This window comes from Larus michahellis, chromosome 5, assembly GCF_964199755.1.
Source record: "Larus michahellis chromosome 5, bLarMic1.1, whole genome shotgun sequence".
Taxonomy (NCBI): Eukaryota; Metazoa; Chordata; class Aves; order Charadriiformes; family Laridae; genus Larus; species Larus michahellis.
Window position 1 is genome coordinate 76,230,222 of NC_133900.1, and position 26,757 is coordinate 76,256,978.

Sequence of the window (26,757 nt, forward strand, 5' to 3'; positions counted from 1 at the left end):
GTGACTAAACAAAGCAGCTAGAATTGCATTTGCCCACAGTAGTGTTTTCTGCAAACGAATTGTGAACAATCCATATCCTGGCATATATGTCATGCCTCTACCATCAGGTTTAAAAAAGCTGATAAATCAAGCCAGACTGAAAACCAGAAGATTTGGAGGGACAATCACGTCTCTTGTCTCCTATTTTGTTCTGATGCGGAGCGGTTGCGGTTTTGTGGTTTGGCTCCAAATAATTTACTGCAGAAAAGCAGGGAAAGGAGGAACTGGTGTTTCTCCTGCGATTGAGATGTACCCTCTGATGAAAAATCCTGGAGAAAATGTCACTCTGCATTGGCATTACAATGTGTTCCTGCCCCACAACTGGCGACTGGTGTTTTTCTTTCTTCCGTATGCAAGACTTGGTCTAAAAAAGTGAAGAAGAGGGGACGAAGGGGTGGGAGAAGCCTGAGCTTAACTTGTGCACTGTGCAAAGTTGCCTTCATATAACTGACGGTGCTGTCATTTCACATACCAAAATTAAATGGTACTTTCCTCTGACTGTCCTGGGTGGGTGTTCCTGTGCATATGGCTTTTGGGCTTTAGCTCTGCTGTTTAAAGAAGTATTAAGATTAGCACAGTCATTTAGAGCATCAGGATTTTTCCAAAAATGCAGTAGAAAACCTGGTATGAGGATCTAGGGATCTGATGGAGGGCCAACACAGAGCACTGGAATGACTGTTCTCTTCACCTAGGACTTTTGGCTACAAATATTAATTTTCCCCTCCTCTATGCCATGATTTAAAAGACTGCTCACAATGCAAAGCAACAACTACTGTCATTTCCACACTCACACTTGACAGGTCTTTCAGGAACGATAGTGTGAGGAAGGCTTAAGGAATCACAACCTGGATTTGCTGTAAGATGCTTTGCAGTATCTCAGCTTCAAAATGCACCAAGGAGAGAGATGTGTGCATCTCTTTAGGCTGGTTGGTCACATAATGGAAACTGATTATTTTTATAAACTTTTCTTTTGGCTTTTTTGTACTGTTTTGATTCTTCCAACCTTACATGTGCTGCTCTGTAAAGCATCCCTGGGTGATGCTTTCCAGAGATGGAAAAATAGTTTCAGATACTGAGTGCTTGTAGTCTAGATAAATTAAGAATAGATACGAGGCAAGTGAAAAAGGTTAAAACTCGATGAGTACTCACCTCTTTCCTCTGCCCCCACCCCTTTCCCACTTTTGGTCTCTGGGATTTCTTTTCAGTGATTGCTCTTGAGCCTTGAGTTGTACAAGTAGAGCCGAAGTATCAGGTGAAGGAGTGTTTTATGCAAGGCGGTGGGAAGCCTACGGCGCCAGAGAAACCATTCAGGAAGGGAGGTAAATACAGTTTGATCAGCATGGGCTTCCCCTGAATCTCATTTTGAACTTCCCGTAACTGGACAGGCAGGGTACCAACTCCTGTACCAAGCTGCTTGCAGGGATCCAAAATGTGCTTCAGCACCCGGGAAACAAGTGCTCAGAGCTGCTGAAACGGACTCCCACATCCACCCACGCTGGGACACTCAGGCCCTGGCATTAGTCAGTACTGGCAGCAGAATTCCTGTTTCTTGCTGTTGTCGCTATAGCGGGAGAGCTGGAGGGTACCCAGTCTGCCAGAGGGCACCCTGGACAAGTGACATCTTCTGGAGCAATGCTGCATCAGGAGAGGTTGCACTTGGCTGGTCTCCTAGGCTCTTATGGCTGCTGTAGTCCCTCAGAGTACGACAGACACACAACCTGCACTCCCGCGGTCCTTCCAAGGCTTACAAACAGCATACCTGGATATTCTTCATTCTAGGGTCCATGTTGATGTCATATCCTAGGATCTACAATGCCTTAATTTCCCTTGGCAGTAGTTATGTTTAACCATCCTTACCCGCACAGGAAATCTCGTGCTTTGCCCGGCCACCTGAGTCCCCCTGTTCCCTATCGTTCCGGGACATCATAAATGGTAAATAAATTCCCGCGTGGGCAGGTGATGTTGGAGAGAAAGCGCCATCTCCCTTCTCGGTGAAGTTTAATCATGTCCAACTTGTGTGGCTAAATTTGATGCATTTCACCAGTTCGGTGGTGCTAATGCTTCGTAATCTCAGGGCAGTGAGACGGTGTGTGATTGGCGTGATCACTCACACCCTGGCCTGGCAAATCCTTGCCTGGAACTGAACCAGCACGAAAACAGGAAATAGTTTTTCCTCTTTTTCTCTCTTCCAGATATATTTTAAAAGGAAATGTCTGGTTGTCCAAGTTCAGGGATAGATTTTAGATATTTTAAAAATATTTAGGTTTGTAAACATTTGAGTATCGTCTCTCTATGTTTGCTTCTCTTCTCCTCTTTAAATTTGCCTCTTCGTGAGTAATTAATTTTCTTCTATCATCATAAAATAGAACGGATAGGGAGAGATTTCACTTAGCATCACAACAGTAGCTTAGATTTTTTTCCATTTTGATGGTACAGAACTTATAAAGAAACTTTTCTTGATATTTCTATTTGTAGCGTTCCTGCAGATATCCTACTTGCCTGACATTTAAAATAACACTGCTTCTACTTGTTAGTGTTTTATGTTAATACATACACTCAGTGTCAGCCAAATAAAATCAATGTCAAAATACATCTAATTGAGTATTTTATGAAGTTAATATCGTTAGCTTTGCAAAGACCAGAAGAAAAATATTCAAGTGGGTTTTATTTCTTGGATATTTATAGGGAAGTCTAAGCTGGAAAATTTCATCAGATTTGTCTGAGATTACCAGTCAATAAGTGTTTCCAGTGACGTCCTCTTTCTCTGTTTTAATTCTGGAAAACAAAGGCAAACGATGATCGCTTCAGTTCTTCAGTTGCCTCCAAATGGCACGTGCTCCACCGAAAATACATGATCGTATTGGGTTTGGTGTGTGTTCTGAATTTTTCTTTCTCTCTTAATAAATAGCAACAGGGAAATACCTTCTTATTCTGTATATTTTATTATGTTGATGACAAGATGAGGAATTGAGTCAATTTTAAGCTTCTTTTCCAAAGCAGATCTAGTGTTTAAGAAAGTTGCCAGAACTTCAACCCTAACCCTTACAGTCCTCTTCCTGCAACAAAAATGTCTTACATGCGTCTTGTGACAGCTCTTGGCCCGGGTGGAGAAGGCAACCTGGGCTGAGGGCTCTGGTGAGGATGTGGAAATGCGGCACATTTCCGAGTTCCCTGTCCTGTCTTTGACTCTGCTCTGTGAAGAAGTTGTTCGAAATTTGCTTTTGTGGCTCAGCCTGCTTACCACGTAGGGACAGGTGATGAATAAGGAGTGACAGGTTAAGGTTTGTAAAATGCTTTGAAGTTTGAAATACAATACTAGTATAATTAGTGATTAATGCTAAGGATCAATTTTGCATTTTTGTCTCCATGGTTTGTTTCACCGCTCAAAATCTTGCTACTGAAATTGCTGGTAATACCAATTTCATCCTGAAGCCCATAGTAGTCTATGTTACAAAAATCAGCAATTTCAGAAAAAGGGGGAAATGGCCACCTATCCTGGGCACTCAGGAGATCCACTGCGGTCTGGAAAAACCTGCCCTGTGTCAGCAGGGCAGGTAAAAGTGGAGTGCTCCCTGGAGCACAGAGGTGATGCTGCAATGCTGAAGATCGTAGAATCATAAAATGGTTTAGGTTGGAAGGGACCTTAAAGGGACCTTAGTTCCAACCCCCTGCCCTGGGCAGGGACACCTCCCACTAGACCAGGCTGCTCCAAGCCCCATCCAGCCTGGCCTTGAACACCTCCAGGGATGGGGCAGCCACAGCTTCTCTGGGCAACCTCTTCCAGTGTCTGACCACCCTCACAGTAAAGAATTTCTTCCTAATATCTAATCTACGTCTCCCCTCTTCCAGTTTAAAGCCATTACCCCTTATCCTACCACTACATGCCCTTGTAAAAAGTCCCTCTCCAGCTTTCAAAGTACCTCTCCAGATGCAGAGGAGCGGGAGGACTTGTAAGCTGCGCGTGAAGTAAGTTGTAAACTCACAGTGAGGATCTACCCAGGTCTGGCATATTTCATTACTATGAGGATCCTCAGCTGAATCTCTTGCTTGTGTGCCCAGGAGGCAAATCTTGTCCCTGGACAGCAGAATAGGGAATGTCTCGGTTTAGTGTCTGCTGATCCTGAGGAGGGGTTTAATCTGGGCTTGTGGTCAATGTCCATAGTGAAAGCAGCTCAGGGAGTGGGAAAAACAGATGTTGGATAAATAGGCAAGCTCACAGATTCAAGCCAGCTGTCCCGAGTCTTAATCTGGCCACAATTAATGTCAATTAGTGCAAAGAGGATTTGTTTATCAGAAGGACTAAGTAAGCCTGCAGGAGTGGTTGGGGAAGGAGAGCATGCAGCAGGAAGGCAGAGGAGGAGCTGTGAGGAGGTGAAGGTGTCCTCCTGCCCTGGCTCTGCAGACCTCCAGCAGAAGAAGCGGCTCCTTACAGGAGCATGGCATTTCCAGGCTTTGGAGGGAAACGCAAAGCAGGTTCTTCACCCCTCGTGCTGCTGACTGATGTTATTTCCCACGATGTTTTGGCAATAGACCAGCCTGGGGAATGAGTGCCACAGTTCCTTCTGACCACCTTGCCTAACAGAATAAGGTGGTTGAGGTTTGGTTTTCTTCAGTAAAAAAAAAAAAACAACTAAACAAAACCCTTCCCAGCCCCCTATTTCTCTTCACTGTGGTTTTTGCCATGCAAGCATTCATTTTGGTCTTTGCTTTTTTACCAAAATTGGCTGTAGGATTTCTGAATGCCATGGTTGATGCAACTCTTTTCTTAACAAATAGTTGATTTGCTTTACTTTCCTACCCAGCTGTAAACCACAACAGCGTGATTTTAATTCTGTGAAATCAGAGATGGTCACAACTGGTTTAGCTCTTTTGGACACATTGAGCCTGAGTTTAGATTTGACTTGGCTTCCAGGTCACTCAAATATGTGGCTTTTTGACTCCTTGAAAAGTTTAGAGATGGTTCTGAGATTCCAATTCCCTAAATTTGGAGAGGGGAGATGGATTTACTGCCTCCTGTTCAGCCTTACCTTTATCAAATTTAATGAGGGAATTATTAAAATAATGTTTCCACTGTGGTGACTGATACTTTGCTTGGAATAAGATCCCTTTTAATCTTGGCTTTTCTCTATCGTTTTATCACTTAGAACTTTGAAAAAGAACACACGGGCATAAAGTAATCACTTCCTTGTTTCTATTTTTTTCCCTGGCTAGAGTTTCATGTAGAACTATGCCAGAACTTTTTAAAATGTGTTTTTACTGCACAGAATATACATGGTAGTTTTCCTTGTCATCTGTGGAGATGCTCTAACTCAAAAGGAATACTGGTATTTTCCAAAAAAAACTCCAACCCAATAACCGGATATTCCTTATGTCTGGGGACTAAGTAAGTTCATAAAATCAAAATGCGACTCTCTTAATTTCATCTAACCTACTTCAAATACTTTGTCAGTTCGTCTGAATTGCAAGGGTAAAACTCATTTATATGTTTTTCATTGTTAAAGTATATTAAACTGAAACTGTGCAAAAATGAAAAAAAAAATAAATCACTCAAAGCCATTCTTTTACACTTACCAGTCACAATGAATCAAAACAAAAATTTTATCTGCTGTTTTTCTTCATTAATTGGTTATTATTATTCTGAGTAGTGACACTGCTTTGAAAGTGCTCCATAAACTGCTAGTTTCAGTGCTTGCAGCTGCTGTATGTCGCAGTGTGTCTGTACTGGTTTCAGTTTGTGTTAGGCAGAAAAAGCGGAAATATTGTATTTTTCATCACGACAAGACATTTTTATCTAATAAGATTACCCTTTTTCAGGAATGAATTTGTTCTGTGTCAAAATGCTTCAGCAATGTTTGCTCTTTCCCTTATGAAAGAAGGAAAAGAATTTCAAGCCCCAATTCAAAATATCTTGGACGTACCCGCTGGCTTTCAGCCTTGGTTTATTAGCGCCTAATGATTTATTAGCCAGTTGGCTCTCCACCCCCTTGCTCAGGTAGCAATCCCTGTCAGTTCCAGGAGCCCTTTCCATAGGATGAGATGTACTTTTTTTTTTTGTAGATGCCCCACAGTGCTGCCTTTTAATTATCCTGTGACCAGCTGGTGTGGCCAGGGCTGTCTTCTCTTCCTTTTCTACCTGATCAGGGCCAAGTTTTTAGAAGAACGTCTCAGCAATATGCCCTAAATGAACGAGTTTGTACATAATACTTCAGCATTGCCTCTCGTTTCTGTTATCCCAGTCCTCCAGCCATCCAGTCTTTCTGGCACGGCACTCCAACTCTCCTTGGAGTTCAGGATCCCTCCCAACTTCATCTTATCGATAGATATCAGCAGCATGCTGTTAGCACTCGTGTCTTATCACTGAAGGTGTTTGGTCTAAAAGTTTCGCGCTCCCTTCGTGAAAATTAACATTTTCTATGGTAAACCAGTAGGTTCTGTGAGGATGAAATGCTCCTTTTCTCAGCGGTGGAAAAAAAATGGGAAGTGGTATGACTTGTTCTAGGGGCTGGAGGGGCAGAAAAAGCAGTTTGGATAACACAATCCCCTGCAAGACTGATCTTAGTAATAGTGATTTGAGTGTAGGATCCTGTCAGCAGCCCGGGCCAGCCCTGAGGAGGCACCAGTGACCGCCAGCAGCCGGGGAGGGGCAGCGGGGAGGCGTTTGGCCGATGAGGGTTGTAGTCCTTGGACTTTGGACCGCTCCGCAGCGGGGCCTCAGGAAAGTTGCTTCGCCCTTGGGAAGTTTATCCTTCCGTCTGCAGCTTGGCCAGTAGTTCAGGTTTTAAATGCTTTCAAACAGGAATTGTCCCATGGATCTGCTGAGGGATTCTCACGTTTTGCGGATTTTTTTTTCACTGAGAAGGAAATAACAAGCCAACATCTCTTTACTGCATTGACCTCAAGTGCAGATCTGGAAACCTCCGGTAAAACCCAGCATACCAAAAGGATCTTCCATGAATAACTTTAGTTAATAAGTCTTGCCCTAGTAAAATAAAACTTTCTCCCTTCTGTTACATAACGGACGAATGTTTTGTTGGTGAATCAGAAGCTATTGCGGTCTCGTCTTTTCTAAAAGTCTCACATGCATCACTGAGCCCAGAGCTATTATAAGCAGGTTTTATCTTATCCCATATGTTCTGCAATGCAGCCCGGCACCTCAATAACATCTATCGCATTTACTTAACCCTTTTGCAAATGTCCTTATATGTAAGAACTCCGCCAGCTGCTGTCACTGCCCTCAGGATGCGCATCCTGAGGTGTTTTAAACCCCCTGACTGCTCACTGGGTGACCTCTACCTGGGGCTTCCCTCCTGGAAGCTGGGAAAGAAGAAGGAAACTCCCTGGCCCCAGTAACGTTTGCTGCTGAAGTTTGTACCGATGTCCTCACACTGTTATCCCTGCTGGGAGTCCCCGCTATCCCCAGCCTATCCATCCCACATGTTCCCAAATTGACCTGCCTGCTCTAGGGCTGGCCGTATTTTTCGGAGAGCAGTGTCTTCTCCATCCCAGAGATGCCGCCCAAGGCGGGCAGCGGGATGGATTAAGGAGGCAGGACGTTGGTGTTGGAGTGAAGGGTTGGGTGAGGAACATAAGGCTTTCTGACCTCTAGGACCGCCCATTGTGATCCTTAATAATAATAACCAGCACAGATACAGAAAGACTGGCTAGGAAGGCTTTAATTTATAGATGGGCAAAACAGGAGCTCAAAAGGGAGAGCAGGTGAGACGCTTGCCAGAGTAAATGTGAGTGAAGAGGTAGAAAAGAGCAGTATTTACCTGGCTCTAGTTCTTCTGTTTAATGTCATCTAAATATTTTAAAACTGCTCTTTACTCCTCTTCTCCATTTATATCTCTCTTCCTTGCCACTAAAGGCCACTGTGCCAATCCTCATGCAGTGGAGGTTAAGTCCTTTTGCCTTGAAGTGTGTAAAATAAAATTTTATTCTCCCTGTTACTTCCTTGTTGTGTCAAAAGAGGTGTTGAAATAGCTCTTCCCTTGCTCTGGATGCTAAAGTCTATTACACAGTGTTTGAACGTTAATAGTCTCTATTACGCTGATTCATAGGCATTTCCTAACAGCTGACTACCTCTGCTACATATGGTTTCAAATGGGCTGTTTTTTATGGAAATGCTTTTTCTTCTGCGTTCTTCTGCATTTCCCTTGCAGGTGGCAAAGGAAAACAGACGTTTCTGGAAAGTCAGATTGGTTCTTGCTGTGTTATGGATACTTTAGGTAGCATTACTAGTTTATATCAGGTAATCCAAGAATACCTCATCTCCTCTGTGGGACAAGGCTTGCAAGAAATAGTACCTCTTATAAGATCATTTGATACTCTTGGAGAAACAGGCAAGCGTTGGCATGCTATTTTTCCTTCGCTTTGCCTAGGTGTTTCATGAGACGACTGTGGCTGCACCAATTTGTCACCTTTGATCCCTCTCAATCTTGTTTTCATTTAATGTTCCTCAGGTATTGATTTAATCTCTGGTCATATTATCTTATCTCTGTCAGCATAGGACTATTGCATACTGCCCGCTTTACGAGCGTTGTGTGCTATCGCTAAGCGAGTTGAACTCACTGCTGGGAAGTTACATTATCGAATCTGAGCATCAGTCTATATTTATGTTGATCTTTATTCCCTTTTTGTGTTATCTTAAATGTTTCATCGAGCTCTTTGGTGTTCGTCTCTGCTCTGTCTATCTGGACTGTGTCCATCTATCAAGCCCAGCTTTCTTTTCAGCTGCCTGTGGAAGAGAGGGCCATGGACTGAGGGCAGGTCACGGAGGCAGAAGATGTCCAGAAACCAACTTTCCCTGTGAAATCTGATGAACCACATTAGGCACAGGAGATCGTGCCTATTTTAAAACATGGGAAGGTGGTTAAGCAGAGCAGAGCCTGCCCTCCTCCTCCTTGCTCCCAAGCAATTTGTTTCCCTTTCCTGGAGGAGTGGAGACACCTCTCCGGGGAGCGCTGCTCCCGGCTCCGAATGCAAGTGTACCAGCAATAACGAGCAGCTCTGGGGACTCACAGAAATGGATGTACCGAGCCGTGGAGTGGGGGGGAAAGCCTGGAGGCAAGTCCCAATCCCGGTTTGCACGGGGAATCTCTGTGCCCTACAAGAACCGACTGGGCCGAGGGGAGACACGGTGACTTTTTCACTGGGGACCTGAAACACAAAGACATTTGTGCAGATGCTCACAGGGCTGAATAGGGCAGTGCTTATGGTAGTGGATACCCTGAGTTATTTTAAAAAGAACATGAATAACCATACCATCAGCTTAAAACCAAGGTGGGGGGTTTTAAATACTGATACTGGCAGTGTACATCATAAAAGCCTTTTTCTGCTGTAGAGATGTGATTAGAGATGTCAGTCAACTTACCCTCTTAACAGCATTTTTAAGTTCCCTTTTTCACCTCAGCTGCTGTATTGAGCCCGCAGCCCAGTAACCCACCTGCCCTCTCCCTGCCGTGCACTTCTTAACGCTGCATGCATGCGGGTTTCCATTCTCTAAATTCTTTATAGAAATTCCTATTCGATTTAATAATTCATATCCTCATTAATCTAGCCTATTACACCATATTTTACAGCCACTAAATTCACTGACAAAGAACAGGTTACTTTGGAGACAGCTCCTGTACAATGTCTCATGCTACAGGTGGGTATTTCACATAATGAACAAATGTCTGTGAAATCTCTGCAGCTCCCATTGCAAAACTGAGGTTTGAAAAAGCTTGGCCGCAATAACTTCAACTTTAAAAAGTCGCTAGAAATCCTGCTTTTATTTATTTTTCCCCTCAAGGATCATCTTTCTAACCACCAGCTGATGCATTTGCTTGGTGAGCTCTGCTCGGAGAGGTCTCTGCCCACGGGTTTTCTCACCCACGTTATAGTAAGTGCCCCCGGCACCACAGCAAGGAGGAAAAGGAACCAACACCTTGTTACGTGCCTAGGCCTCTTCTCTTTTCTATGATTATGTGAGACTTTCTGTTTCTCATGTGAAGCTTGCTTTGCTTGAAAATCACTTTTCAGATGTTTCCAGTGGCGTTGACATCTCTTCTGTCCCACCCAGTGGCGTAGCCTCCCCCCTGCACTCTGCCTGTTGCTTGGGACACATTGCTCGCACTCTTTCCAAGCATTTAAATCTCTTCCCTGTGTGAGAGCGGTAGTTAAATCTTTCTTTGACCTGGGCTTGCGTTGACGGCTCTGTGCAGTTTTTGAAAGGCATCACGGCCCAGGAACCCAAATGGGTTTGGGCGACATTTGAGCAGTTTAGCCACGAGCTACCTTATGGGGATTTGTCAGCCGGTGCGTTGCTAAGGCTTTACCAGCTGGAGTCCAAAGGCTGTGCCTGATTTACTGGCAGTAAAACCCATTCTACTGGCTTTCATCTTTCTTAGAGACACATCAGAGTGTAAGAGAGAGGGCGAGAGGAGTAGCTGCTCCTATCGGTCTCCCCTCTGTCATTAGGGGTGGAGGGACCATGTACTGCCTTCGTGATGCCGATGCTCTCCGTTAGGTGCTGCCTGTCTTTAGGCAGCTGACAAATTATATGACGGGTTAAAGATTATTCTAATCTTCTCTGCTACTCTTTCAGAATAAGCTGAGAAGGCAGCGTTTACCATATGTGCTGTGTTATTCCAGCTAGCGTATCCAACCTTGTTTATCTGTCGCCTTCACACCTCATGTTTTTCTGTGATTCGAAACTGATTTACTGTTAACTGTTTACAGTGATTTGAACAGGAGAGGCTTGTAAAACAGACAGGAAAAAGGTTTAATTGCTGGTTTCCCGTGTCCTCCTGGGGCTCGATCTGAGGGTTCCCATTCGAGTGATTAAGGAGAGAGGGAAATGGCCCGTGTGAGCAGACTTGTTTCCTGACTGTCTCAGCAATTGCCGTTGACGCAAGTCGATGCCATTGGGTGTCCCAGCCTTCAGCCTTTCCTATCCCATTTTTCTCTTTCTGCAGTATAGACTGGAGGGATGAGTCATGTTGGAGCTCTAGCATTAGTCGTCTGTTGCAGTGCCCGTGTTTGGATTCTTTTTTGTACTTGTTTTAGGAAGCCTGTTATAGGAAGCATTTTGCCCTGTAGGTGATACCATCCCACATCTTCCTCCGTAAGATCTTGTGAAAAGTTTACGTAAATAGACTTTGCCTTAGCGGTCAGGCATTGCCTCCTTAGAAACCTGGAAGGGCCAGCTGCTCCTTCTCTCCGCGCCAGCAGGACGGGGAATAGCGTGTGCAGCCTGTGCAGGGAAAGGGTGTTCATTGGGTTTGCAATGAGTCACGAAGACTAATTTAAAGAATTCACGCTTAGTAATGTGACAACTGTGATGATGGGGTATGGAGTGGGGAAACAGCTAAGGGACATGTTAAATCTCGGAGAAATGCAGATCTTGGCTGGAGATAACCATGTTGGCTTTCACCCTTTTTGATGAAATGAAAGCTGTGTTGACCTGTCTTACTTGTTAAACGCCTAGATTCATAGTCGGTGCATCAGTACAGTAGATTTGGAGTTGATGAGGTAATTCACAGTTATATCTGAAGACCTCGAAAAGAGGAGGGGACAAGGGCAATGACGGGAATGACACAGTGAGAACCTGTTTTAAAAACACTGTGGTTGAATTAATTGGTTTATGCAGAAAAGCACACAGCCTTTCCTTTCAACGGCTGAGGAAGGAGGCAAGGTGGGAACTGTGGAAAACCAGCTCTTTCATCCGGTCATTTCTCTGGTACTGATGCTTCCTCTCCTGTATGCTCTACCATTTGATTGATGAGTTTTTGCAGGCCGTCTCTGAAGTGCGTGAAGATTTCGGGCAGCTGTGGCCTAGGGCAATAATTTCTCTCTTTCCCTGCATGACTGCCTGCCTGTCTGTTAGGGGTTTCATATAAGAAAATATTTCTCTAAAGTCAGAATTGAGCAGCAAGCAGTCGGTCTGGCTGGAGATGCGAGTTGGTCAGCTTAAGGAAAGCGGAGTTAGGGGACAGGGAGAGTAAAATTCTGTACCCCTTTTTCTACTACGCTGGTAAAGCTGCTGCTTCAGTGGTTGTTGTTTTCCTCATCTGGACAGTGTGGGTCAGCGATGCTGGATCGAAAAATTCTAATGCTGGGCTTGAATTTGAGATTCATAATTTGGCTTGTTATCTTTATGCTGCCTTGTTATCTTAATGAAGTTGCACAAATGCCATGTATCTGAACTGCCCAACGAGAAGAATGACACCTGCGTAAACTTGGGGATCTGTAAAGGAAATGCAGAATTATTCTCTGTTGCGTCTTTGACTTTATAATTTCAATCTAGATTTCCTGCTTCATCCATAATCAGGTACAGATATAATCAGATTCACAAGGAGCAGCTTGCTTACTCTTTCTGTAAGTTTGGTCCCATCCCTGGGTTCCACACACGCTCGCTGGCACCGTGCTAATTTGGAAACCACTCGTCATGGCAAGTAGGCAGATCACGGTGTGCTTGAGCACATTTTCTCTCTCTAAATACCTTGTAATTATGCCTCCAGCAACGCCAAAGGGGTGATACCCAGATGTGGCTTTGCCATACACAGGTATAGCAGATCGGAGTGCAAAACCTGTTGCGGTACTGAAGAGTACTATCGCACCACAGAAGATTTTTCATGTTTCCTGGTCAAATGTTCCTACAGGGGCCTTCTATGTACTTTGCAACCAAAGTGCTGCTTTCTGCAGAGCAGCGGCTCATAGGGAAGCGTAGCGGGAGCTGAAGCAGTGCATATGCACGCAGCCCGAGAGAAAAGCACATATAGGGCTTTAAATAGCTTACGAAAATATTTGTCACCAGTACAACAGGATGCTTCTCAAACTGGATTATGATAGGAGGCTAAAAGTTTGGTTTTGGGGGGTTTTGTTGTGTCTTTTTTTTTCTTTTTTTTTTTTAACTAGCTTGTTTTAAGTAGATTCAATGCAAAATTAAGTTATTTTCTGAGGCAGAAAAGAAATGAAGCTCTTTGCCAGTTATGGTGTTTTAGAAATTCTTTGGTGCATCCCAACCCAGAGAAATTAACCTCTTCTTGGAAATGATTAACAAGAAACTGTTGGTACTTCTTTTTAATAGATGTGGGGAAAGCAGTTTGGAGCTGCATTTATTTTGCCCAGTCTTTGGTAGAAAAAAAAAGTTACCTTTTTTTCTGATTAACTTTTTCATCTCTTGTTCCTGTCTTCATGTCTGTTTTGTGTTTTTTGCCGTGCTTTTTTTGGTGTAGCTTTTAAAATGTAAGCGTCTCAAGGAAGAAATGCTTGGTCAAAATTCTGCCCTCAGTTACGTGGGGGAAAAAGAAGTCAGACAATGTATTTGTTAATATAAAGCTGGATGTTTATTGAAGTAACCTACCAGCAAACCAACAAAACTTTATCCTGTTCTCTTTGTTCATTTGCAAATTGACTTCTCTGGTTATGAGGCTATGTAAGTAAAATAGAGCAGGTTATTTTTCAATTGCTTTTAATTTAAGGCAGGAGATCCAACACCTGCCTAAGTGGGGTGATCAAAGCAGTGCTTGCCTTTTGGTGAAAAGGTCAAATCAGAAGTGCGGTGTAGAGCCTCAAAGTAAGCCTCAAATAATAAATAACAAATAAATTCTGGCTCTACGAAATTACCCTTTCTCTTCACCCAAATGTTGGGCTGCACTGACACCTCCAAGCAGATCCTTAAACCCAAGAGCAGATGTTTTAATGCTCTTGTGTTTGCTTTCTCAATAAGGACGCGCCAAGGGTGAGTCGCAGCCCTGCATTTACATTGCAAGCGCCGGGCTGCTCCGGGCTGGTGACTTGCTCTTTGCCCTCATTCTTCCTTTGAACCTGGTGCCGCGGTGCCTGATCGCCGGCCACGCCGCGGCACCGCGTCCCTCAGCCCCGCCGCCTCTTTCTCTTGTCATCCGCAGACAAGAAAAAAGCAGGCAAATTCCAGCCTTTCAAGAAGCTCTTCGGCAAGAGGAAGAAAAGGGAGCCGGCCTCGGATGGCGAGGAAGCCAAACTGAAGCCCAGCCACTCCTTCGGCAACGTCTGCAACGGCACCTTCTCCTCTGATGAAGAGCCCAACGGTGGTCTGAGGTAAGGTCGCAGGGGTCTGCTGCCGGCTGGCAGAGGAGCCCCTGCAAGCGCAAGGCTTGTTCTCCCTGCTTTTTAGTGGAGTTAAATTTAAATTCTGCCTCTGCTGAGCGGTAGCGAGTTGTATGCTGCTTTTTTCCGGGGTGTCTGCATCCCTGTCCCTCCCCTGAACGTGACACCCACTGCTGTAGACCCCGAGGTCTCGCTTCTTGCATTCATTACTTATTGGGTACGTGCACCGGTGTGTGAAAAAGAAATCCCAGGGCAAAGCAGAAATGGATTTGAATCTGGCTCCGTGATTTAACAGAACTCCACGGGGAACACCTGAGCAGAGGTATTAATGGCATCCGTGTTTTTAAAACTGGGGAAAGGGAAACCTGAACTGGCGGCTACAGATCCTTTATTGCATACTTTTCCCTGCAAGGTGGTGTCTCTGGGTCAGGACAGACACATCTTCTTTCAGTCTATCCCGTACCGGTTTTGCATTGTAATTGGGGTCAACAAACAGGCTGCCTTTATCCTGATCCGATCTGAACGTAGGGTGGAAGAAGGGAGAGAGGGGAGAGAGGGACGTGGAAATCAGATCGTATTCCAGCGACGAGAGAGGGTGACAGAAGGACAGGGTGAGAATTTGCTGTAGAAATGATGGGAGAAAGAAACCGCACAGAGTTAACTAGTCAGCAATCTCTAACTAGGAACAGAACAGAAAAACAAAACAAAACAAAACAAAAAACCCAACAAACAACAAAATCCCACCCCAACAACAACAAAAAGCCAAGACCAGATGCACAAGCTAATTGGGTCAGTAAGACTTATTTCACTTTCCAACTGAAAGTCTCAGCTTAGTTGACGCCTTGTCGAAACCTGCTTCTTCGGAAAATAAGGAACTGTTTGCACCGGGGAGTGCGAGTACCTGAAAGTAACAAAAAATCTGAGAGGATCAAAAAACCACACCAAATTCCTCTCCTTATGGAAGAAATGTATACCAGAAACATCAGCCTGCACAGTATTCTCAATAGTGCAAAATCATAGCTGTGAGAATGTGATTTTTTTAAATTATATTTTAAGCTCTTGTTAAGGATTTTTTGTTCCATTCTGTGAAATTCTGCAAGTTCGAGGTTTCCTCTTTGGCTTCTGCAATGCAATCTTGTACACCTCTTTTGCCTGCCCCAGCTTTTCGGAAAATCAAGACTGAGCATAGCCAGACCGTAGATGGAGATGTGACTGGCTGCTGTTGCATCGTTGCCTGTGTGCGTGATACCGAGCGACTATAGGGAATTACAGTACCTTTTGCCTCAAGAGCAAACTAGTGAACGAGAGCAAAACAAAGGGCATCATCTCGCTATCAGGGGTTTCCCATTCAGCGTAACTGAAAAGTCAATGCTGCGCCCAGAAGCAAACAGTGATTTGGGAACTTGTCCAGTTCCTCAAGAGCGAAGTGAAGGTGTGGCAGACCCCTGTGAGACTGTTAAGTGCTCGCATTTTTTAAACATATTAATTTTTCTAATTAATAAAGGCATTAAGCGTAAGCCTCTAGTGGAATAAATCAGACTGCACAATTTGAATTACAGGGGATTAGCAAATGCGAAGTGTCCCACGACTCATCTCAAGTGGAATGTTGCTTTCTGCGCCTGTGATTCATGAGAGGTGCTTCTGGTTGAGCCTGCTGGAAATAGTCAGAACTCTCTTTTCCTTGTCAGGCTTCATGGTGCAAATGTGAGTGGGATTTGATAATAATTTTCAGCTTGCGGGTGGCCTTTGCCACGTTACTCACCCTCCAACAAGCATAAACGTTCAGTGCGGTGCATTAGATTGCTTTGCAGAGCTCAGCTTTGCCACCCCTTTCTCTCTTTGGCAGCATGGCTTCCATCCATCATATTTTTTTGCCTTTAGTATGATTTCAACTGTCTTTGAATTGGATGCAGTGATAGGCTATCTATGTAAGCCTAACTTACTATGTAAGTAAAATAATTTAAACAGTTGTTTACAAGTTGTCTAACAGTAAATACATTACCACACCTTCCATTATTCCTATAGAAATGGACTAGGGCAAATATAAATAACTAGTAGTATATTTATAGAATCAAAACCCTGAGTAGTTTTATAAGACCATCTGCTTCAAACTCTTTAAGAATGTACAACGACCGTGTATATACAAAAAGCTTAATAAAAGTTCCAGTTTTGCAACAAAAGTCCGGGGATGCTCCCATTCCCTTAACAGAGCTATATTTCTTCATCGACCTGTAAAGTACATTCATTTGTTATCCGCAGACGTTTCATGTGGGCTTTTTGTTTTGTTTTGAGGAGGGAGAACTTATTATATTGGAAAGATATTAAGGAAGAAAGCTGCTTCAGGAAGGGAGAGACAAGAAAATAAATGAGCGTAGGCTAAATAAGAGGTCTGTATTGCTTCCAAGACCGAAGCTAGTGTTTCACCGTGTGCTGTATTGGCTTACAAGCCTGCTCAGAGCTAACGCCTGAATCCCTAATGGAGACTGCGCCGACCGGGTGATGCAGATGTAGCAGGAGCAATTTAGGTAATCTGCATATGGTGTAGATTGACTAGCTGAGTTGGGAGCGGCCTGAGAGATCTGCCTGTCCATGCTTTCCTATAGCTGCTTCCTGGACTCCTCGGATGCAAATGCCTTGCTTGGTATCCTGATGTATGCGCGCTGCAACCTATTTATTCATCCATGTTGTTTTGCAATTCCCAGCTGGGAGGTTTGCTCCTGCAATTTGTCTTGCCCTGCCTTGTGAAAGACTGGAACTCCTTTTCCCACTTTTGTATTGCCCTTCTCGAGTTTATAAAGTTAAAGCTGTATTCATTAACTTTCTGTCCTGACCATATCAGCTGGGAGAGAAAAGTGCTTATTACAAGACAAGTTAAGTTGCGTTTGTGGAGCTTCACTAAAGTCTCCAGAAGCTTCTGTTCTGAGGCTATGGTTTGGCACTTTATAAGATTTCGTATTTGCCTTATTTGTCACGGTTGACACCAGGCAAGCCTTGTGAAGATGTACCTGAAAGGGAACCTGTGTGATGCCCTACAAAAAGTTTGTCATTCTGGGTTGATGTGCAGAGGCAGCAGGGAGTTACATTTCTCTTATAGAGGGTACAATAGAGTGCCTTAACTTGGGATGAATGCGATATTTCAAAGGACCTGGAAGCAGACTTGCCATGTCTTTAAGACTCAAGTTTCACAACACTGATGATCTTCCACGGAAAAGTCTCTTGGCAAATTTCAGACACTTGAATGTGCCTGTCCATGAAATGGGACCCCTTTATTTGTGAATCCCCATCAAGTTCTGCATAATCCCCGTGAAACTGTTCTCAGGTCGCCTACATAAATCATCCTTATTACGAAGAAACCACATAAAGATCTTAGTTCTCCCTAAATACTGAGGAATACTGCCTGTGTAGAAGGAAAATGAGAGATTTCCAGTCTCATCAGCAACTTTGCCCAATATTTGCTAAACCTTCACCAGCATGAATTGCTATTGGGACTGGGCTGTGGGTCACCCAGCTCTTTGCCTAGTAGAGTTGTGCTAAACTGTACAGCCGTTACTACTCCGTTAATTAATGCAGCTTCCTTTCTACATGTGAGGACCACGTGCATAAGCAGTGTGGTTTCTCCAAATGTATTAATTCTTTGAAAACGCCTCATTTGGGCAAGCAACGTTGGTATTTGCTATTCAAGCTGTATCCTTGATGCACTTGATCAGGTAATTCAGAGAGACGGTATAATTGCATTGTGTCACTTCCATGATTGTAGAAGCCAAAAGCATTCCCTTGCAAATACGAAGGTTGCTTTCTGACATGATTACCAGCAGAACTTCAAAATTATCTCTCCTTGACAATGGTCCTGACATCTTGCCAGGAAACTTCTATTCTAGAAACGTAAACTGGGCACATGCAGAGCTGAAGGAAAATCTTTCAGTCCTTTTTGTGATATTTGCCCAGTGTCTGCACTCAAAGACAGGCTTCATGTGGATTTAAGGCAAGTATTTTGCACAGTTCCCATCTCTAGGCTATACAGATACGCAAAATAAGCAAGAAACTGTTTATGGACCAAAGCTGGGGCAAGGAGCATAGTGTGTTCCCAAGATGCATCAGGAGTTTTATTGCTTATGACGGGAAGTTCCCAGGGGGAAGGCCCCAGGGTGGCAAACGGGGACACGGTCCCAAAGATGCAGCACAAGTCAGGTCATGCAGCTGTGCGGAGCTGCGAGTTGTGTGAGCGGCAGTCTCCTGGTAAGAACAGAAGTATCCTGAATTTCTCCGGGCAGTCCACCTGCCAACGCCAAGAGTGAATCTTTCCACTTGAAAAGAGCAGAAGAAGGACTGGGGAGAGGGAAAAAAATGCATTTCATTGTCATCTTAAGAGGCCTTCATTTAGTAATTTGCTAAAGGTAATTTTTCTCAGAGGCTGGGTGGGTCGGGCTGTTTCAGTGGTGGTTTGTACCTGAGTCCAAATGGCAGATGGTCTGAAGGCGGAAAGGAGATGGTGGTTTCATACCAGCCATCAGCTTTTATAGTGCAAATTTGGATTCTCTCTGCTAAAGAGAGGCCAAAGGCAGCGGTGGAAAGAACGTCAGTGATGAATGGATGGGGCTTCCACGGGATGGGGCACAGCATGTTTCTTGGTAGATACTTGGCTGCTGGTGGCCTTTCTCAAAGTATTTTTTAGAGCATAAATAATATGATCAAGATTTGATCAGTCAGTTGAGTTGTGGTATCGACAATAAATTCCAGACAGCTGTTGTTGTTTGCCTAGGAGATATCTGACCTGTAAAGTACAAATTTTAATTTTACATTAATTTTGAATTCTGTGCCTGAATGGCCACAAATTGCACAAGCACAAATTTTCAGGCGGAAAAAAAGGATAGGAAGCATAGCTATCGACATGGCTAAATCACAATCTCTTTAATGGATTGGAATTTGAGAAAGAAACCTGTAGAAAGCGGAAACAAATAATGAACCGCGGAGGGATGATAAGGAGGAGACTAAATTTTATGAATTCTTTACTGATAGGAGGAAGAGTAAGCGAAGACTTGGTCCTCTAAGTAAGGAGGGAATGATAGCAACAAGTAATGCCAAGAAAGCCAGTGTTTTAGTCCCTTTTAAACTTTTATCTTCATACAAAAAAGGGGGGGGAAAGTGGAAAAAAAGCAGCAGTAGGTGTACTTTCGACATTGTGTCTGTTTTTAGCCTGTGTGAACTTTGTTACTGTGAATGCAATTTATATTGGGTTTGTGCATACGCCGATAGCAGGAACATCACAGTTTTGGGAGAATACATACAACAAATAAAATGCAGGTTCCTCTGGAAGGTGCAGATTGGGACCTGCATTCTTGTGCTTGTTTTCACAGAAGTTAGAGATAGGAGAGGCTCGTTCAGTGCTCAGCCACCCTTTCTGTGATTGTTCCCAGCTGAGCATTTCCCTCAGAAAACAGAATTATTCATCTGATTTTGCTAAACAGTGCACTCAGCTTGGGGATTTCTGCAGGTCTTTGTGGTCTTCTACTCCTCCAATAACAGCCTATTGTATAAGTCAGGTCTAGGAGGTGATGCAGTTTATTCACTATCACTCATCTCTTGTATCTCCATTTTAGTTTCTGAATATTTAATTTTCGTTTTGCATTTCATGTGAATGAGAACAACTCATCTGCGTCAAGTGTGGCCTTGGTTACTAACTGCTGATCAATGGCATTCACTCTCGTCGTCATAGAGACTGGCCTGAAAAATGAATGTAATTATATTTTCCTCATCTCTCAAGTGACTCTTTTATTATTGCTCAGGTAATTACCTGACATGTACCTTGCAAGAATACGTGGTGATTTATTAAGTAAGGCAAAAAAACCCCCAAACCATCAGGAGAAACTGCTCGGTCTCTTTCGTTCTGGACTTCACGTGGTCTCTTCGGCAATCCCAGCCCCTGCTTCGACGGCACAGTCACCTTGCAGCTCAGACTTCCACGTCATCTCCGTGGGTAACGTGCTTCACGTGAAGAGTGTCTCCCATGTTACTTTGGTGGGGGATAGTGTAAAGAGTAGGACAGATGTTATGGTCGCCTTTTCTTAGTGTTCTTTTACTACCTGTAAACATCAAATTTGGTGCAGATAACAGTCAGTAGTAGGACACAAAAATTTGTGTTCCTGGCCCAGGCCACCTTAGGCATTTCACTAAAGGCTTGATCCCAAGGTACAGTCTGTTTTCGGCATCTCATTTAGATGGGCTTTTATAAAGCAGACATATCAAAGTGGTCGTCTACGGTCTGTCCCAAAATTTCCAAAAGCAGCTCATGATATTTTCAAATCTTCCAAAAGTGAAGTCTTGCTTTTACCTCCAACTCAGACTTGTAAGCCTGATGTACAGGCTTCTAATGTCTGTGTATTGTTTTTTCTGCATGACTATTAGAGGCTCATCTCATGAAAATGATTCACTGCTATTTCAGCTGTTCAGTTACTAAATTTGAGAGTGGGGAGGAGGGAAACCCAACAACCTATAAATGATAACTTGCAAGAATAAAATAGGAAGAATAAGAAAACTTTATTTGACGGATTGGTTTATTAGCTGGTAGTATACCTATACATTCATAAATCCCTAAGAATTGAAGGTGCTGGCTAAACGTTAAAACAGACAGATGTAGAGAATCACAGGCTTTAGAGTCTTGGGTCCAGGGGAATGTCCTGATTCCTTCTTGGACAATTGCAGCCACTACTACAAGATCTTCCCTCTGTCACATCCAGTTTTCATATACTAGGATTTTTTTTTTCTTTTGCTTATCAGCCTAATTTATGCAATTGACTTTTGTCAGTCTCCTAATTTCCCTTATAATTGCCTCCTTTTGAGTGCCTTCCTGACTCCAGGGGGAGTGCTTTGGTGCAGTGGTGCTTGGTGTCCACCTTCTCTTGGAGTCTTCATCTTAGCGGCACTCTAATTTCAGTAAGTATCTCTTCAAGCCCAAGCAGAGCAAAGCAACATATGGATATTGTAAGGCTTTTGGAAATAAAAAGTGCTGGTATTTTCCTTACTTTTACCAGCTGACATGGATCCATGTTGAACAAGTTTCTTATTTCTGGGTTACGGGGTGTATTGTGGGAACAAAGAGAAGGTTGTGGCAAATAGCAGCTTTGTTCTCTCCAGTTCTTCATTTGCAGGGATACTTTTGTAGGATTCGTTACAGATGTTGGTGAAATTAGAGTTGTTTCACCTTTTCTGTAATTTATATTGCAGCTGAGCAGCACAGGACAGGAGCCACAACCACCACATGAGTGGCCATTTCTGACTAGTTGTCAGGGCGGAGGAGTGGGGAAAGCCTCCCTGAAATGGTCCCGGGTGTCTTGACAGAACATAAGACTAACATCATGCTCAGCGTTTTTGTTGATTTTACCCTTTCTTGACAACTCGGCTCTTGCCTTCCTCCCTCCTGTCACCGATTTGCTTAAGTCTGTGCTCCAGAAGCTTTGTTCTCAGGTGTGTGAGCTAGGACTTTTCACCGCTTGTTGCTGGTTTATCACTTACTAGGAGTTTGCACTAAATGCTATCAATTTGCCATGGGTTTTTTCTCCAGATGCTACTTGAGTGCAAAGATGCCTCATTATGTAGTCTGCAGTTTGGATGTGATCCTGAGAACTCTTCAGTAGGCTTTCTCTCTGCAACAGCCATCAATGTTTTATACCAGGTCCCGCCCTATGTCTGTCTCCTTTTTTTCTTGTCTTTTACCCTCAGCCCTGACCGTGACTAGCTTCATTTTCACCTTAGTAATCCCAGAACTTTTTTTTTAAACTCTCGTATTCACTGCTGCCATTACAAATGCTCTCCCTCCTAATCATTATATACTTTATTTCCTTGCAGATTCTGCATGGCAACTGCCTTTTCCGCAGCTGGTAAGGTCTAGGGCTGGGGTCCTGAACCAAGCAGAGTTGTCACCCGTAGTATAACGTGCTGTCTTATTTCCTCTTCCTTTCCTTCCTTATGAGCTGAATGCAATCACTGTATAGCACTTATTCATGCCAAGGCTAACTTAGACTTTTCGTTTCCTTTTCTCTACATTTTGCCATATTTTAGAGCAAATTTTGCATAAACATATGCTGCTGTTTGATAGAACAGTGTCACACGCAGTGGATTTGCCAGGTCACGTGTGCAAGTTGGACCATTTAGAGCCCTGTTCCTTGCACTAGTCTGCATATTTCCATGACAACTGGTGACTTGTCCACAATCTTCAAGCTGTGTTATGGATTCACTTGCAGAGTTACTGGAAGCCAGAGAGCTGCCTTTCTTTGCTCTGCGTACTGAGACTTTCTGAGATTGGAGGAGTTGGTGAATAATTACATATAGTTCATGTGTCAAGAGCTATCTGGTCCCATCCCATTACCTTCTTGTCAGAAAGCAGTAAGGGCAGGGCTGCTCCCTCAGGGAAGGTGAGTGGGGCAGCAAGGGGGTCCCACAGCAGGCTAGGGGTCTCGTCATCCGAGGCCCGGTCCCACAGTATCTAAGTGAGGCAAGCAGGACAGATCCTGGGATGGTAGCCAGCTCCAACCAGCAGTACAGATAAGGCAATATCTGGATGATAAGGCAGGTCTCAAGTTCAGCCAGGAAGCCACTTTGTAGGTCAGGGTCAGATCCATTGATCACCCCGCAGGCCCACAGTGAGAAGGCAGGGCCAAGGGCAAGCTGGGAAATCAGTGCAAATTGAGGTCTAGGTCAAGGAGCTTCATGGCCAGGCACGGTTGTGGCTGAGCTGGAGACCAGCAGTCTTCCAGCACAGCTCAGGCAGAGACCAAAGCCTCAACCATGATCTTAAATGGAGCTCCTGGTCCCATGTGTGTGGGTGGAGGTCCCAGAGGGGACTGGTCAGGGACGTTAAAGCTTATTAGCGCACTCAGAGCCCCAACACTTCCCATGATTACTTTTTATGCCCTTAATGATCCTTATTTTAGTTAGTTTATTAGCTTTGTGTCAGATAATGTTGCATGATGTCTTTTGAAATGAGCAGGGCTACTAACAGGGCAGAACAAGTCATTGACTTCAGTGGGACTCTGGTGGGTCATAACTATGGGGCTGTCCAGATTTCCCAGATTCAGTGCCCTGAAGTTCGGCGGTTCCTGAAGGCCATACAGATACATCTTTAGATTGAGCACAGGAATGATCCCCAAGTTTACTTTATGAAAAAGAACCCTGTTAAAAATTCTCCTTTTTTGCCTGTTCAGCTTGTAAAGACCATGTTTATGGGTTTGGTAATGCAGCGAAGCAACGTGCTGTCTGAGCATGGTTGTAACTCAGAGTTACGTTGCAGCATGGACAATATTCCCCATCCAGGTGTGAGTTAGAACCAAAACTCATATTCCAGCATGACAGATGAAAGAGGGGACGCTAAAAATACAGCTCAGAATTACAATCCATTTTCCTCTATTACAGTATTAATGCATCTCTGGAATGACTAGAAAATGCAATTTCTGTTTTTCATCTCCAGCTGCCCTGAGGACATCCACAGGAGATGCAAAGGGTTGGAATCAGATTTCCTTTTTAAAACAAAACATTAAGTGAAGGCATCCTATCATTGCACTTGTCATTTCCCTGGGGCACTATTCTGGGAGGTGACTCTCAGATGTCTTTGAAGGGATTATACTAAGGGTCAATACCTGGCTAAAACAAATTCGTGCTTGCTTTGCATGCTTTGTGAATTTTTTAGTATTAAAAATGGCCCTATGTTAAAAAGTTGTCTCTGTTGTCTAATGATTACCAAGTCGGTTTTTAGTGGAAAACTAGAAGGGCGAAAGTCATGAGATTGTGGGTTTTTTTGGAGTCGGTCTCTACAAACATGAAAGAACAGAACAACTCATTCTTTCCCTTTATTTTCCAGTTTCTATTTCTAACTCTTTAATATCGGAGTGGGAGGAACATTTATGACACACCGAAGAGGCAATTGGTGGTGCGAGCTTTCTGTACTACAGTAATGCACTGGTAGGGGATTATGCAAGATCTGAGAGCTCAGTGTTCTCTGCTGGCAAAAATTCCACTTTTTGAGGACCCCACATTCATCTTTGAGAGGAAAATTAGCTCTGGAGGAAAATGGGGTCTAAACTATAATAGCCACCAGTACTGAGGTAAACTTAGCCTTGTATTCAGTGCAGGATTACCACGGCACGTATTCTGATGTGCTTAAGGGTGCAGTCCCACAGGAGAATGAGCTGATTGAAGTCCGGACTGCAGTTGTCCGACCCTTTCCAGCAGCTCTCTGGCCATGCAAGTGGCATGAATGCTTGTGCCAGTGTTTGCTCAGCCAAACTGGGAAGTTGTGCGGGCTTTGGGGGTTGTTTTGGGGTTGGGTTGGTTTTTTTTCAGTTAGTTACTCAGCTAGAACAGCTCTCAGTTCTCTCATGTGAACCGTGAGCACCAAGCAGGCACAAAAGAGGTGATGGGAACACATGGGGAGGAGGATAAAGGGAGGAAGGGTGATACCTCACCCAGTCCTGACTTGGAGTAGCCAGGGCTGACAGAAGATTGCATCCCAAAGAGGTACAGATGCATAGCAGTGGAAGGCTGGTGGGGATCCAAGGAGAAATCTCTCTCCATTTTCTGGTCTTTATGGGCGAGGAGTAAGATTTCTCTTGTAGGGTCAGGGTGGTCCCGTTCTGCTGTTTCCCATTTCCTAGTTTCTTAGCATACACAGACACCTCAGCAAGAGGGAGTAATGGAAACAGGGTTTACTGCACAGAGGTTTTTGCAAGCCAAATTCATGCATGGAAGCATTAGATCTATGATACTTCCAATGTCCTTGTGATCTGTTTTACCTGTGGTTTTCTGGGATTCTTCCAGAAGTCTAAAATACAGGAGAAGGTGCTCTCCCTTTCCAGGGGAATGAATTTATCAGCTCTTAGTTAAACAAAGAGTCTGAGAAACATTCATTTTGCGCAGAAGAAAGATAGTTAGGGATGAGATGTATTTGACGCAACTCTTTTTACAGCTAAATACAGTTAAACTTGAGTTAGGAGTCTACAGTCAAGATGTAGTGTGGTCCTTGTCCTCCATGTCTTGCTCTATTTCCCACCCGTTTGACGCTGATGGCTCCATTATTTGTAAAAATCCCATGGGATGGTTGGTTTTGCTGTACTTTTATGCTCTTGGGGTACCCTCAAGATAAAGCTGTATCCTGGTGCACTCTTTTTGTGCCAAAGCCTAGAACCCCTCATACATTCTCAAAAAAGGCAGTAGCTCTTGAGAGGATTTCATCTGAATAACAAAAGGTGAAAAGCGTGTTCTTAGTTTTGCTGAGAAACCAAGTATTCCTACCTATCTTCATGAATCTGAAGAGGGGCACGGGTATGGCAAAGAAAAACCTCTCTGAGAATGGATGGAATTTAACTTTGCTTTGACTATGAGAAAATTAATTTTGAAAATTTGTGTATTGGAACTGAAACTGGAACATGGTACTTGGGTTGCAACACATCTTCAGAAAGAACATCTTTAAGGGTTTGCTAAAAGTGCTTTGTATTTTGGTATAGCACATCCACAAGTCATTTAATTCAGTCAGGTTTCTGGGAAGTGAGTCAGATGATGACTCAATTATCTTCAGCACAAACAGCCTCTGAAGTGTCACTGTCGGTATTATCAACAGAAGTGCTCATAAACTGATGCCACTGTTTTCCCACATCTCTTGGAAGTGATAGGGAGGTTTGAAACTGTAGTGCTTCAACCGTGGCTACAACTGTAGCCCAGGTCTCTGACAAGTCTTGAATCTATCAAAAGCCATTCCTGGTGTCGACATGCCTGTTAGTTGAGGGGAGGCTTTCTGAAGCACAGCCTACTGTAGGTGTGGATTGTGAGGATGTTGTTGTATAAAGGCTGCTGAGAAAATCTTCAGAGATGGGAATGGTGGTAGCAGCGAGGGAATCTCAATTATTCATACTGTATTATGACTTAAAAGAAAGTCTTTCCAAAAGTGGAACGTGGAAGAGAGTGAAAAAAGGGATGGAAAAAGGATCTCTGTGATATGATCTGTCAAACTCACAGCTGGGAGGATTTGAAAGGATTGTAGGCTCCAACTGAGTAAAATGAGAGACCTTTTAGAAAGTTCAAGTGGCCTGGAAATCACCTTAAATGCTATTTAAACTGGCCTGTAAAAGAAACTAGGTTACTACGATGTGTGAATGTTTTTTCCAATGTACTTTAGCCTACGTAGACATTTAAGCAAACTTCTTCAAACATTTTTACTAGTTATTGGACATGTGCCTAGCACAATTGCTCAGTCACCCAGTTCTGAAATATCCAGTATATCTGCAAAGCATTTTGAGGGAATACAGTAGAGAGAGGTCTTGGGTTAATTCACTGCAGGGTTTCTTGTGAATGTTTTATGTGTTCTGACAATTTGGAGTATGTTTTGGTAGCAAGTTAATAAGAAAACAAGAAATGGATGAAAGCATTCAAATATGTTTGGCCTCAGCCCTGTGAAACAAAAATGTGTGATGCCATGTAATGAGGAGGTGCCTAAACTGAAAGCAGCTGGTGTATGGGAGAACGTCGGTGAGAGATGCCTAGCATGGTCCTAACCTGCCATCCGTACCATGGTGGGTACTTGTCAATAGGGTTGGACTTTCAGTGGTGATGTACTTCTGATTGCGGGTCACGTGAAGCTCCCAAGATGTTTCACCTGATCCT

The 26,757-nt window shown here is 43.7% G+C and overlaps 1 protein-coding gene across 20 annotated transcripts in view; it reads left to right on the top strand.

Annotated features, from left to right (window-relative positions):
- CRACD (capping protein inhibiting regulator of actin dynamics) overlaps nt 1-26,757 on the top strand; it is a 141,432-nt gene that overhangs the window by 84,880 nt on the left and 29,795 nt on the right. For all 20 annotated transcript variants that reach the window (XM_074588120.1, XM_074588124.1, XM_074588112.1 and 17 more), the window contains one exon: nt 13,935-14,103. In XM_074588120.1, the coding sequence (XP_074444221.1) occupies nt 13,935-14,103 (169 nt within the window). The remainder of the gene's footprint in view (nt 1-13,934; nt 14,104-26,757) is intronic.